Below are 12,264 nucleotides of genomic sequence, written 5' to 3' on the forward strand. Positions count from 1 at the left end.
AGTAACAGACAGGGATGTAGGTACATAGACAGGTAACAGCACAGAGAGATAGATAAAAAGGCAAACAGGTGTATAGAGCAGAGGTCTCCAACCCTTCTTGTGAGACAGATTCAATGGTAAAAAGAGTTGGTGAGCAGAACCAGCATGAAAAATGTTCCTGGTGTGACAAATAAGGGCTGTGATTGGCTATTTGGTGGCTTTATGTGGACTGGCAGCCTACAGGAATCTCTTTTTGGCCATAATCTGGTTTTTATGCAAACAAAACTTGCTTTCAAGCCTGGGATTCAAAAATAATCACCTGCTCTGAGGCCACTGGGAGCAACATCCAAGGGGTCGGAGAGCAACATGCTGATAACAAGCCATTGGTTGGGGATCACTTGCATAGAGGAACAAACAGAGGTAGGTACATGATAGAAAGGTAAGTGCACCAAGGACAGAGAGAGGTAGGTACATAAACAGGTAAGTACACAGAGGCAGACACAGAGAGGTATGTACATAGGTAAGTGCAAAGAGGAACAGACAGATAGGTAGGTACATGGATAGACAGGTAAGTACACAGAGGGACAGACAGAGAGGTAGGTACATGGATAGACAGGTAAGTACACAGAGGGACAGACACTCACAAAGCTTTGTCTCTCACCTCAGTGTAGTCGGGCAATGCTGTGTCCAACATGATGAGGTCAGTTAGGAAGGTTCCCAGGTAGGGGACAGTGCCCTGCAACAGTCTCTGTGTATAGAGTAAGAGACATCACTGTTTAGAACTGCAGGGAGTTATCTTACACTGACATTCACATTGCATGTTCTGGGATCTAGGTTCTTGCTGTGGGACCCAGGGGAATTACCTCACATCAGGCACCTTCTCGGGGCCCCACTACATCATGCCCGCCCTTCCCCCACCTTCCTCATGGCAGCCCCTCCCTCTGTAGAGCTCGTAGATCTCCAGTGGATTTATTGTCATACCCCCTACTCCCCCTAGCAGCTACACTCCTGATACTAGTGAGTACCCGGCCCTACTCTGTACTCTCTCTCTGACCTTATTACACTGATACTCTCCTGTATTATCTCTCCCTCATATCACTCACTTTTGTAGCAAATTTGGTGTGAAAATGAGAACACTGGGGCAAAGGTGAACTTCCCCTTTGAACTTTGTTTTTGGTACACAATCCTGTAGGTGTATAATAATAACACTAGGACACACCCCCACCCCCTAATCACTCTCATTTTCATCACATTCCTTTTATTTTGGAAACAAAAAAAAATCCCCAGAAGCAAAATAAAGCAGCAATGAGAGAATGTCTTACCGGGTTTCGAACCTGAGATGCCGACCTCTGTAAGGGGCGTGGCTCATTCCGAGCGCTGTTTGTTCTACGGAGAGGGATTTCCTCCTGAGTAAGCAAGTAGATCAGTAGGTAAGAACCACATTATCAGTGAATAGATACTTAGTCTCATTATATAGCGCAGGAGATTATATCAGGTTATAGATACTCAGTCCCATTATACAGAGAGGGGAGATCATTATCAGGTATAGATACTCAGTCCCATTATACAGAGAGGGGAGATCATTATCAGGTATAGATACTCAGTCCCATTATACAGACAGGGGAGATCATTATCAGGTATAGATACTCAGTCCCATTATACAGAGAGAGGGAGATCATTATCAGGGTATAGATCAGCCCATATACGAGATCATTATCAGGTTAGATACCAGAACAGGGAGATCATTATCAGGTATAGATACTCAGTCCCATTATACAGAGAGGGGAGATCATTATCAGGTATAGATACTCAGTCCCATTATACAGAGAGGGGAGATAATTATCAGGTATATGATACTCAGTCCCATTATACAGAGAGGGGGAAGATCATTATCAGGTATAGATACTCAGTCCCATTATACAGAGAGGGAGATCATTATCAGGTATAGATACTATCAGTTCCCATTATACAGAGAGGGGAGATCATTATCAGGTTAGATACTCAGTCCCATTATACAGAGAGGGGAGATCAATTATCAGTATAGATACTCAGTCCCATTATACAGAGAGGGGAATCATTTATCAGGTATAGATACTCAGTCCCATTATACAGAGGGGAGATCATTCTCAGGTATAGATACTCAGTCCATTATACAGAGAGGGGAGATCATTATCAGGGTATAGATACTCAGTCCCATTATACAGAGAGGGGAAATCATTATCAGGTATAGATACTCAGTCCCATTATACAGAGAGAGGAGATCATTATCAGGTATAGATACTCAGTCCCATTATACAGAGAGGGGAAATCATTATCAGGTATAGATACTCAGTCCCATTATACAGAGAGGGGAGATCATTATCAGGTATAGATACTCAGTCCCATTATACAGAGAGGGGAGATCATTATCAGGTATAGATACTCAGTCCCATTATACAGAGAGGGGAGATCATTATCAGGGTATAGATACTCAGTCCCATTATACAGAGAGGGGAAATCATTATCAGGTATAGATACTCAGTCCCATTATACAGAGAGAGGAGATCATTATCAGGTATAGATACTCAGTCCCATTATACAGAGAGGAGAGATCATTATCAGGTATAGATACTCAGTCCCATTATACAGAGAGGGGAGATCATTATCAGGTATAGATACTCAGTCCCATTATACAGAGAGGGAGATCATTATCAGGGTATAGATACTCAGTCCCATTATACAGAGAGAGGAGATCATTATCAGGTATAGATACTCAGTCCCATTATACAGAGAGGAGAGATCATTATCAGGTATAGATACTCAGTCCCATTATACAGAGAGGGGAGAATCATTATCAGGTATAGATACTCAGTCCCATTATACAGAGAGGGAGATCATTATCAGGTATAGATACTCAGTCCCATTTACAGAGAGGGGAGATCATTATCAGGTATAGATACCAGTCCCATTATACAGAGAGGGGAGAATCATTATCAGGTATAGATACTCAGTCCCATCTATACAGAGAGGGGAGATCATTATCAGGTATAGATACTCAGTCCCACTTATACAGAGAGGGGAGATCATTATCAGGTATAGATACTTTCAGTCCCATTATACAGAGAGGAGGATCATTATCAGGTATAGATTACTTCAGTCCCATTTACAAAGGAGGGGAGATCATTATCAGGTATAGATACTCAGTCCCATTATACAGAGAGGGAGATCATTATCAGGTATAGATACTCAGTCCCATTATACAGAGAGGGGAATCATTATCAGGTATAGATACTCAGTCCCATTATACAGAGAGGGGAGATCATTATCAGGTATAGATACTCAGTCCCATTATACAAAGAGGGGAGATCATTATCAGGTATAGATACTCAGTCCCATTATACAGAGAGGGGAGATCATTATCAGGTATAGATACTCAGTCCCATTATACAAGAGGGGAGATCATTATCAAGGTATAGATACTCAGTCCCACTATACAGAGAGGGGAGCATCATTATCAGGTATAGATACTCAGTCCCATTATACAGAGAGGGGGAGATCATTATCAGGTATAGATACTCAGTCCCATTATACCAGAGAGGGGAGATCATTATCAGGTATAGATACTCAGTCCCATTATACAAGAGGGGAGATCATTATCAGGTATAGATACTCAGTCCCATTATACAGAGAGGGGAGATCATTATCAGGTATAGATACTCAGTCCCATTATACAGAGAGGGAGATCATTATCAGGTATAGATACTCAGTCCCACTATACAGAGAGGGGGGGAATCAGGTATCAGGTATAGATACTCAGTCCCATTATACAAAGAGGGGAGATCATTATCAGGTATAGATACTCAGTCCCATTATACAGAGAGGGAAGATCATTCCCAAGGTAGAGATACTCAGTACCATTATACCTTGCTCCGTGGGCCATTGAACTGAGCAGTACTGACCTTGGTTAGGATTTCCCGGCTCATTCCATGGTTGTTTTCATCTGAGAAGATGTCGGACAGTTTATGGAAGATATTCAGATTATCCCTGGGGAAGGAAGTGAAGACATTCAGCCTCATGAAGCTCCCCAGTGAAATAAAACATGGCAAGAAAAGCATATAAAAGCAGTATTGGCTCATTATATTATAATGATTTCACATCTCCATTGCTCTACCTGAGCATACCTCCCAACTGTCCTTTTTTTGGAGGGACAGTCCCTCTTTTGACAGCTCAACCCGCAGTCCCTCATTTGTACTGGATAGTCCCTATTTTCTCTGCACTGAACAGCCACAAAAAGAAACAAAGTTTCTCACTTAATTGAATTTTAGCAGAGAACACTAACAGGTGCCAATAAGATACTTTATAACAATTTTGAGACACAAAAAAATGTTTAGATTAGGAGAAATATTTTTCAAACTTTCATAACCTGCCAAATTTTGTAAAATGAACATGGTGATTAGGGGGTGTGGCCACAGAAAGAGGCTTGGTCAAAAAAAATTGCTGTTCTACGTGCAAAAAAAATTTTTGTCCCTCTTTTTACTTCCAAAATGTTGGGAGGTATGTACCTGAGGACCAGTAGCGTCAGTATAGGACTGGGCCTCCTGGGATCCACTAGATCCCCTGACATTGAGGGTCCACTCTCACCACAATTAGATACAGACAGTGGAAATATAATATGGTGGAAATAAAAACAGTAAAAAGAATTGTCCTTGGCTGGGCCTCTCCCATTTCTAGGGAATATTATGCACTTCCTAGTCCGTCCCCCTTGGCTTTAAAATCAAAAAGTTAAAAGTCCCTAAACACTAGTACAGAATAAACAGCTCATTAACCAGGAGTTCTCCCTCTCACTTGCTGTTCTGACTGTTGCCAGGAACTGTGCAAAGGGCAATGAGTTCTTCACTATGTGCAGCAACAGCTGTCAGGATTAGTTACAGCCGGCCGGCTCCTCAAAATATTACATTTACCCTTAGCTAGGTAAAACAAAATGGATCCAGGGGCTCTGTACTCCTTACCTGCTCACTGACGCCCATGTCCTTTTCAGCCTATAGAGTGGGTTTGATTGCAGAGCAGACAAAATGGCTCTGAGGGAGGAGAAGTTGCGCAGGAATCGGCAGTGCTGAAACACAGAATTGCCCACCATTCATTTTACAAAGGGATACTGGGAGCTTTAGTTCAGTATCTACAAATTTGTTGTCAATGGCTGCCAGCCTGCAGTCAGACTCCATGTCCCATAGTTCCCTCCTGTCTGTGTCACTGTATCACCCTGAAGTGGGAGGGACAGACTCATGTCCCATAGTTCCCTCCTGTCTGTGTCACTGTATCACCCTGCAGTGGGAGGGACAGACTCCGTGTCCCATAGTTCCCTCCTGTCTGTGTCACTGTATCACCCTGCAGTGGGAGGGACAGACTCATGTCCCATAGTTCCCTCCTGTCTGTGTCACTGTATCACCCTGCAGTGGGAGGGACAGACTCATGTCCCATAGTTCCCTCCTGTCTGTGTCACTGTATCACCCTGCAGTGGGAGGGACAGACTCATGTCCCATAGTTCCCTCCTGTCTGTGTCACTGTATCACCCTGCAGTGGGAGGGACAGACTCGTGTCCCATAGTTCCCTCCTGTCTGTGTCACTGTATCACCCTGCAGTGGGAGGGACAGACTCCATGTCCCATAGTTCCCTCCTGTCTGTGTCACTGTATCACCCTGCAGTGGGAGGGACAGACTCATGTCCCATAGTTCCCTCCTGTCTGTGTCACTGTATCACCCTGCAGTGGGAGGGACAGACTCATGTCCCATAGTTCCCTCCTGTCTGTGTCACTGTATCACCCTGCAGTGGGAGGGACAGACTCATGTCCCATAGTTCCCTCCTGTCTGTGTCACTGTATCACCCTGCAGTGGGAGGGACAGACTGATGTCCCATAGTTCCCTCCTGTCTGTGTCACTGTATCACCCTGCAGTGGGAGGGACAGACTCATGTCCCATAGTTCCCTCCTGTCTGTGTCACTGTATCACCCTGCAGTGGGAGGGACAGACTCATGTCCCATAGTTCCCTCCTGTCTGTGTCACTGTATCACCCTGCAGTGGGAGGGACAGACTCATATCCCATAGTTCCCTCCTGTCTGTGTCACTGTATCACCCTGCAGTGGGAGGGACAGACTCATGTCCCATAGTTCCCTCCTGTCTGTGTCACTGTATCACCCTGCAGTGGGACGGACAGACTCATGTCCCATAGTTCCCTCCTGTCTGTGTCACCCAGCAGTGGGAGGACCTAATAGCTACACACCTGTGCTATACATATCCACTTCTCCAGCACCCTGGCTCTCTGCTGTGGTTTCAGCTGGATGTCGTTCAGTACAGATGCTATCACACACGCTGTCACTGCATTAAACTGGGCCACAGTGGCCCTAACACTGGGTGCGACATTCCTATTTTCCTTCTTGTCACGTTGAGACCAAATACTCCCAAGGCAATGGCAAGACTGCAGCTTCTGAAATAAATCCTGTGGGAGGAAGAGGACAGAAATGAGTAAGAGAAAATGTGAATTTGTTTTTTAATTTTTAATTTTACGACGTGTTGAATGAAATATTTTTATAGAAGGGATATTTTTTGGGACAGGGGCAGTCATTCTGTGGTTTCATCTCTCCGAGTTTGAGGTTCTCTTTTACCTCAGGGATTTCTTTTTACTGAGGCCTCCACAAAGAGACCTCGGCCTAGATTTCCCTCCTTTTTATACACTAGGGAGCACATGACTCTGCTGGGCCAATAGGGATATCCCACAGCACACAAGACAAGTCTGACACTAGAGGACGTCCGACAGTAGGGAAAGGATATTTTATATATATATATATATATATATATATATATATATATATATATATATATATATATATATATATATATATATATATATTCGTACAAACTGGAGTGGAGCGGTGTCCCTGTCGTGGACTTAGTCCATATCCTGGACAAAATATATATCAAAACAAAAAAGTCCAGACCAATGTAGTGAAATAGAAGTATTGCTATAGTGTAATTCAAGAGAGGTCACAAGGTACGCAGAAAAAGAATCGTATACCATTCACACACACTTATCACCCATGTACACGCAAGATACATCGTGTTATACACAAACATTGGCCTCTGAAGAGAGCCTATCCAGATATACAGGAGTTTTTAGAACCTCCACTTCTGTCATATAAACGCCCTCGTAACCTAAGAGACAGGTTGGTTAAAGCGGATCTGGGCACTACAAAACAGAGCACACAGAGGTTACTAGCACCCCTACGTAATGGCATGTATCCCTGTGGTAGATGTAACCAATGTTCAAGTGTCATTCGTGGTGACACATTCACACATCCATATTCAGGATTTTCGATACAGGGACATTATACATGCGACTCAGAATATGTGGTCTATATGCTGAAATGCCCTTGTGGCTTGGCCTACGTAGGGGAGACCATACAACCGATCCGAGATAGGATTAGCCAACACAAATCCACGATAAGAAAAGAGGTACTCAAGTTGCCAGTTCCTCTACACTTTCACACAGCACGACATTCAGTAGCAGCCTTGAGATTTCAGGTTATAGAGTCTGTTGCCCCCCCTCGCCGGGGGGGCAACAGACTCTTACAGCTCCAGAAAAGGGAGAAGTTCTGGATTCATACTTTGCAAACGCTGCATCCCAAGGGTCTGAATAGGGAATATGACCTGCATGCCTTTATATAACATTGTTACTTATGGGTGTGGTTTGGGACTATGTTGTCTTTAACACACATTGCATCTAAATGTAGCTAGTTAGTTCCACTAGAGGTTACAATATTGTTACATACTTAGAAATGACATATGCTGTAATATGATAACTGTAATATGTGATATGATGTTCAAAAGCCATAACACAAAATGTGATGTATATAATATGGGTGGAACCTGATTTATATGTTCCAGGATCCTGATTGGATTAGCGTTGATTTGATTTGTTTCACATGTCAGGTGTGTTAAGGCATAGCCTTTATATAGGATGTGATGTCACTTTGATGTATACTGCTTGATAAAGAAGCGGGAGCTTCGAAACGTTGCAGAGTTTCTGATAAAGCAATACTTCTATTTCACTACATTGGTCTGGACTTTTTTGTTTTGATATATATATATATATATATGAATGAAACTACTCTCTAGAAGGCAAATGTTGCTGCCCACCTCTACCAGCCCTGTCAGCCTTATCATCAGGCTTCGGACTGGCAATCTGTGTATTCTGGCAAATGCCAGAGGGGCTGCCATAAGATGCCATAGAAAGTCACTATTTAGTGGGCTGGGGGGGCTATTTGGGCTTTTCTGTACTTGGAATGCCAGGGCCTATTTTGACTCCCAGTCCAGACCTGCTTATCATCAATACAAATCTCCACGGTCAAGAAGCAATTAAATACTGCAGCCCATTCTTGTGAATTCAGAAAACCCTCCAGTTTTGACCCGGAAACTCTGGCTTTCGGAAAGGCTGCTCAGGTCAAATCTGAAAACTTGGCAGGATTCTCCTCGATTGATGCGGCAACCAATCAGCCATTGCCATAGCCCTGCCCCATGGTGTCACCGGTTTGCCCCCACAATGTCACCAGTCTGCCCCAGGATGTCACGGGCCCATCCCCTGCCCTTTTCAAACGGTGGCAACCCTCTTCCCCTGTTACATACTGTATCGCAATTATAAGCAAGAAGCACTCAGGAATGTATGTTCTAAAGTAGTACTTGCTTTATGGCACTACAGTGTTCCATAGGACATTGAGATTCCATTTCAGCACAACGGGACAATAGTGCAACAAGTGGAATAAGATTGAATCTAAAAACGCATCACTGGTCTGAATGAATGACTAGAAGGTGAATAAGGAAGGCCGTAAAATAAATAACAGAAAAGAACATGAAACCTCCTGTCTGGCTGGAAGTAGGTATGCTTAGGACTTACCACATCCATAAGTGTGAGCTGTTCAGCCACATCTTGGGGTGGGAATGACAGTAAGTCTATGGCTGCACCTGAGGTCTCAGTGTCTTCTTCTGCTGGGTGGAGATTCAGTTTGCACCCTGGAAGAGTGTGTTATGAGGCTTGTTATTACAGCATTGCCACTGTCCTGGGGCCTATACTAGTAAGTTAGCAGGGACCTGTGTCCATAAGTGGTATAATGAATGAAAAAAACAAAAAAGGAAGCCTTGCTCACACATACTTATGCATCTGATCCACCCTAATCATACCCTTTGGGATAACGGACCTGAGTAACCCCTGTACCCTGTTGACTGCAGCATTTCTGAGGCACACTTATAATAGGAAAGCATATCCATAACCTTTATAAGACTGTCTTAGTTTCCCACCCCCAGGGAGCCCATTCCTTGTGAGCCTGATCATTTACCCAGAGGTGTAGAGGTTTCTTCATTCTCCCCCTGTAGACTTTGCAGGAGGCGGAGGAGAGGGCTGGGTGGCTCCCGCTTGTCGCCACTCAGATAGTTGGAAATGAGTTGCAAGCAGTGAGGAGCATCTCGGAAATCTTGGGAGTGTTTCTCTAACCAGGACTGAAGTAAACAGCGCACCACTCTAGAAAAGAAAAGAGGCAAGGGCTTACTGTATGTAGAGTAGGGCAACATGAATCATTCTCTGCACAAAGAAACAGGTTAAGGCTAGGGCCAGGTGATGGCGGATCTTGGCCTGTGTTTCTTTGCAGGCCAAGAAGCCGCTGCCCCACTGAACCTTCCACTCCTGCTTTGCCTTCACCCAGAGGCATTATTTCGGGTGCAGGTAGACGCAGCTGATTTTGGTGCAGAAATGTGACATTTTGCATTTCATGCTGAAATCCACCCGCAGGCAAGTGGGATCAGCAGGGCAGCGGATTCTCTCACTGTGGAGAATCCTCATTACTTAACATGGTCTTGCCTTAGCCCAGTGATCCCCAACCAGTAGCTCGTGAGCAACATGTTGCTCTCCAATCCCTTGGATGTTGCTCTCAGTGTCCTCAAAGCAGGGGCTTATTTTTGAATTCTAGGCTTAATTGCATAAAAACTAAGTATAGTGCCAAGTAGAGCCTCCTGCAGGCTGCCAATCCACATAGCCAATCACAGCCCTTATTTGGCACCCAAGGGACTTTTTCATGCTTGTGTTGCTCCCCAATTCTTTTTACATTTGAATGTGGCTCACGGGTAAAAAAGGTTGGGGACCCCTGCCTTAGCCTAAAGGGATACCCTAGCCCTAGCCTAAAGGGATACTGTCCTCGAATAACTAACACATTTTATTAAAATACAATTAACATTTGTTGAAACAAGCTTTAAGCCAATCCCCATGGCGATATGGTTAGTAGGTTCAATGCACCTGTTTGCTCTGACTCATTGAAGCCTCCTTATCTTTTCCCACACTTAGGGTAGAGACCGAATTTTTCTCGCGAGGCAACTTCGGCGACTTCAGAAAAATAATCGCTCTGAGTGCCATCCCGCTGCCGATTTTCATTCTAGCCGGCGGGAAGGCAGGGGAGGCAGTTCAGGAAGATTAGTCGCCACGAAAAAGAGGAGATTTGTCACCGGGCGACTAATCTCCCCGTATGTCTCTGCCCTAAAGGAAATGTAAGCCCTCAAAACAAATGAACGCAAAAAATGCTCAGGGTGCTCTTCTAAGCTTGTTTGTATTCAAAAGTAATTGTTTTTATCTAGTTTTCAAGATATTAGCCGTTTTTAAACTGCTGATAGAATTAATGTGAAACAGTGCCACCTGGTGGTCAGTAGAACAATGCAACGTATGAAACTGTATACAAAACAGGTATGAAAGGTGATCTAAGATCTGTGTGATCTGCGGCTGCAGGTCATTTGAATCCCTTGTTGTGCTGACCCAATGCTTAGATGTGGGTTAAATAAATATGTTTAGAGGGCTGAGTGTCTGACATTGTTGCTATTCTCACCTCTGCACAGAAGGGGTATCTGGCACAGGGCTCCCTGGTTTAACATGCTCCTCTTCACTTGCTCTTTCCAGGCGCCTGTAAAGAGAAGAAATGGTGGGTGAACTTCAAGGACATGTTAAAATATAATGCAGACCTTTAAAGCAGAAGAAAAGTTAAAATCACAGGGTTTATAGGGGTATTATCCAAGTATTGTCGAGTTTTTTTTTATCATATATAAGTTCTGTACTAATGAATGGTAATTAGCACAGAGCTATTGCTTGCCAGTCCTTCTGGCAAAGTTAATGAGATGCCTGATAAGATTACAACAGAGCAAAAGTCAGGCACAATTGGCACAATTAAAGGGGGGTTGTTTGTTAAATGAACTTTGAGTAATATGTAGAGAAAGGTATTGTGAGATAATTTGCAATTGGTTTTCATTTTTTTTTATTTGTGGTTTTGCGTTATTTGGCTTTTTATTAAGTAGCTCTCCAGTTTGCAATTTCAGCTATCTGGTTGCCAGGGTCCAAATTCCCCTAGCAACTATGCACTGATTTGAATAAGAGACTGGAATATGAATAGGAGAGGCCTGAAAAGAAAGATGAGTAATAAAAAGTAACAATAACAATAAATGTGTAGCCTCATAAAGCATTTGTTTTTTAGATGGGGTCAGTGACCCCAATTGATAGCTGGAAAAAATCAGAAGAAGAAGAAGGCAAATAATTCAAAAACTATAAAAAATAAACAATGAAGGTAATTAGAAAAGTCAACCAAATTCAACTTCTAATTAACTTTTAGTATGATGTAGAGAGTTATATTCTGAGACAATTTGTAATTGTTTTTTTTTTATTATTTGTAGTTTTTGAGATATTTGCTTCTTATCCAGCAGCTCTCCAGTGTGCATTTTCAGCAATCTGGTTGCTAGGGTGCAAATTATCCTAGCAACCATGCACTTATTTGAATAAGAGACTGGAAAATGCACAGGAGATGGCTTGAATATAAAAACAAGTAGTTAACGGACAAGGAAAGGCAAAAAAATAAAATCCCATTTTTACTTTCTTTAATCAAAAAGAAACCTCTCTCCAATATACTTTAATTAAAAAATGTGTACCGTTTATATAAGAAACCTGACTGTATGCAGTGAAATTCTCCCTTAATTTACTGCTGTTGATAGGAATTGTCAGATGGTCCCTAACTGCTGAGCAGGGAAACAATCATACTTAATGAACAGCAGGGGGAGCTCCCGCCTTACTTCCGAGCCATGCAGAATTCAAACAGCTTTGTTTATGACGATCCCTAAGCAGCCCAGACCACACTGAGCATGTGCAGGGTCAGGGTCAGGCCAAGATGTTTAACAAAGTTATAAGATGACAGCCCCCTGTGGCCAACTTTAAAAGCATAAATCATTTGTTTGATTA

The 12,264-nt window shown here is 43.2% G+C and overlaps 1 protein-coding gene across 2 annotated transcripts in view; it reads right to left on the bottom strand.

Annotated features, from left to right (window-relative positions):
• LOC101027292 (ral guanine nucleotide dissociation stimulator-like 1) overlaps positions 1-12,264 on the bottom strand; it is a 38,251-nt gene that overhangs the window by 5,701 nt on the left and 20,286 nt on the right. For both annotated transcript variants that reach the window (XM_041587257.1, XM_041587258.1), the window contains 8 exons: positions 10,871-10,945; positions 9,341-9,522; positions 8,902-9,017; positions 6,235-6,450; positions 4,968-5,071; positions 3,918-4,002; positions 1,302-1,385; positions 641-727 (listed from right to left, as the gene is read on the bottom strand). In XM_041587257.1, coding sequence (XP_041443191.1) covers positions 641-727; positions 1,302-1,385; positions 3,918-4,002; positions 4,968-5,071; positions 6,235-6,450; positions 8,902-9,017; positions 9,341-9,522; positions 10,871-10,945 — 949 coding nt within the window. The remainder of the gene's footprint in view (positions 1-640; positions 728-1,301; positions 1,386-3,917; positions 4,003-4,967; positions 5,072-6,234; positions 6,451-8,901; positions 9,018-9,340; positions 9,523-10,870; positions 10,946-12,264) is intronic.

Source organism: Xenopus laevis, chromosome 3L (assembly GCF_017654675.1).
Source record: "Xenopus laevis strain J_2021 chromosome 3L, Xenopus_laevis_v10.1, whole genome shotgun sequence".
Taxonomy (NCBI): Eukaryota; Metazoa; Chordata; class Amphibia; order Anura; family Pipidae; genus Xenopus; species Xenopus laevis.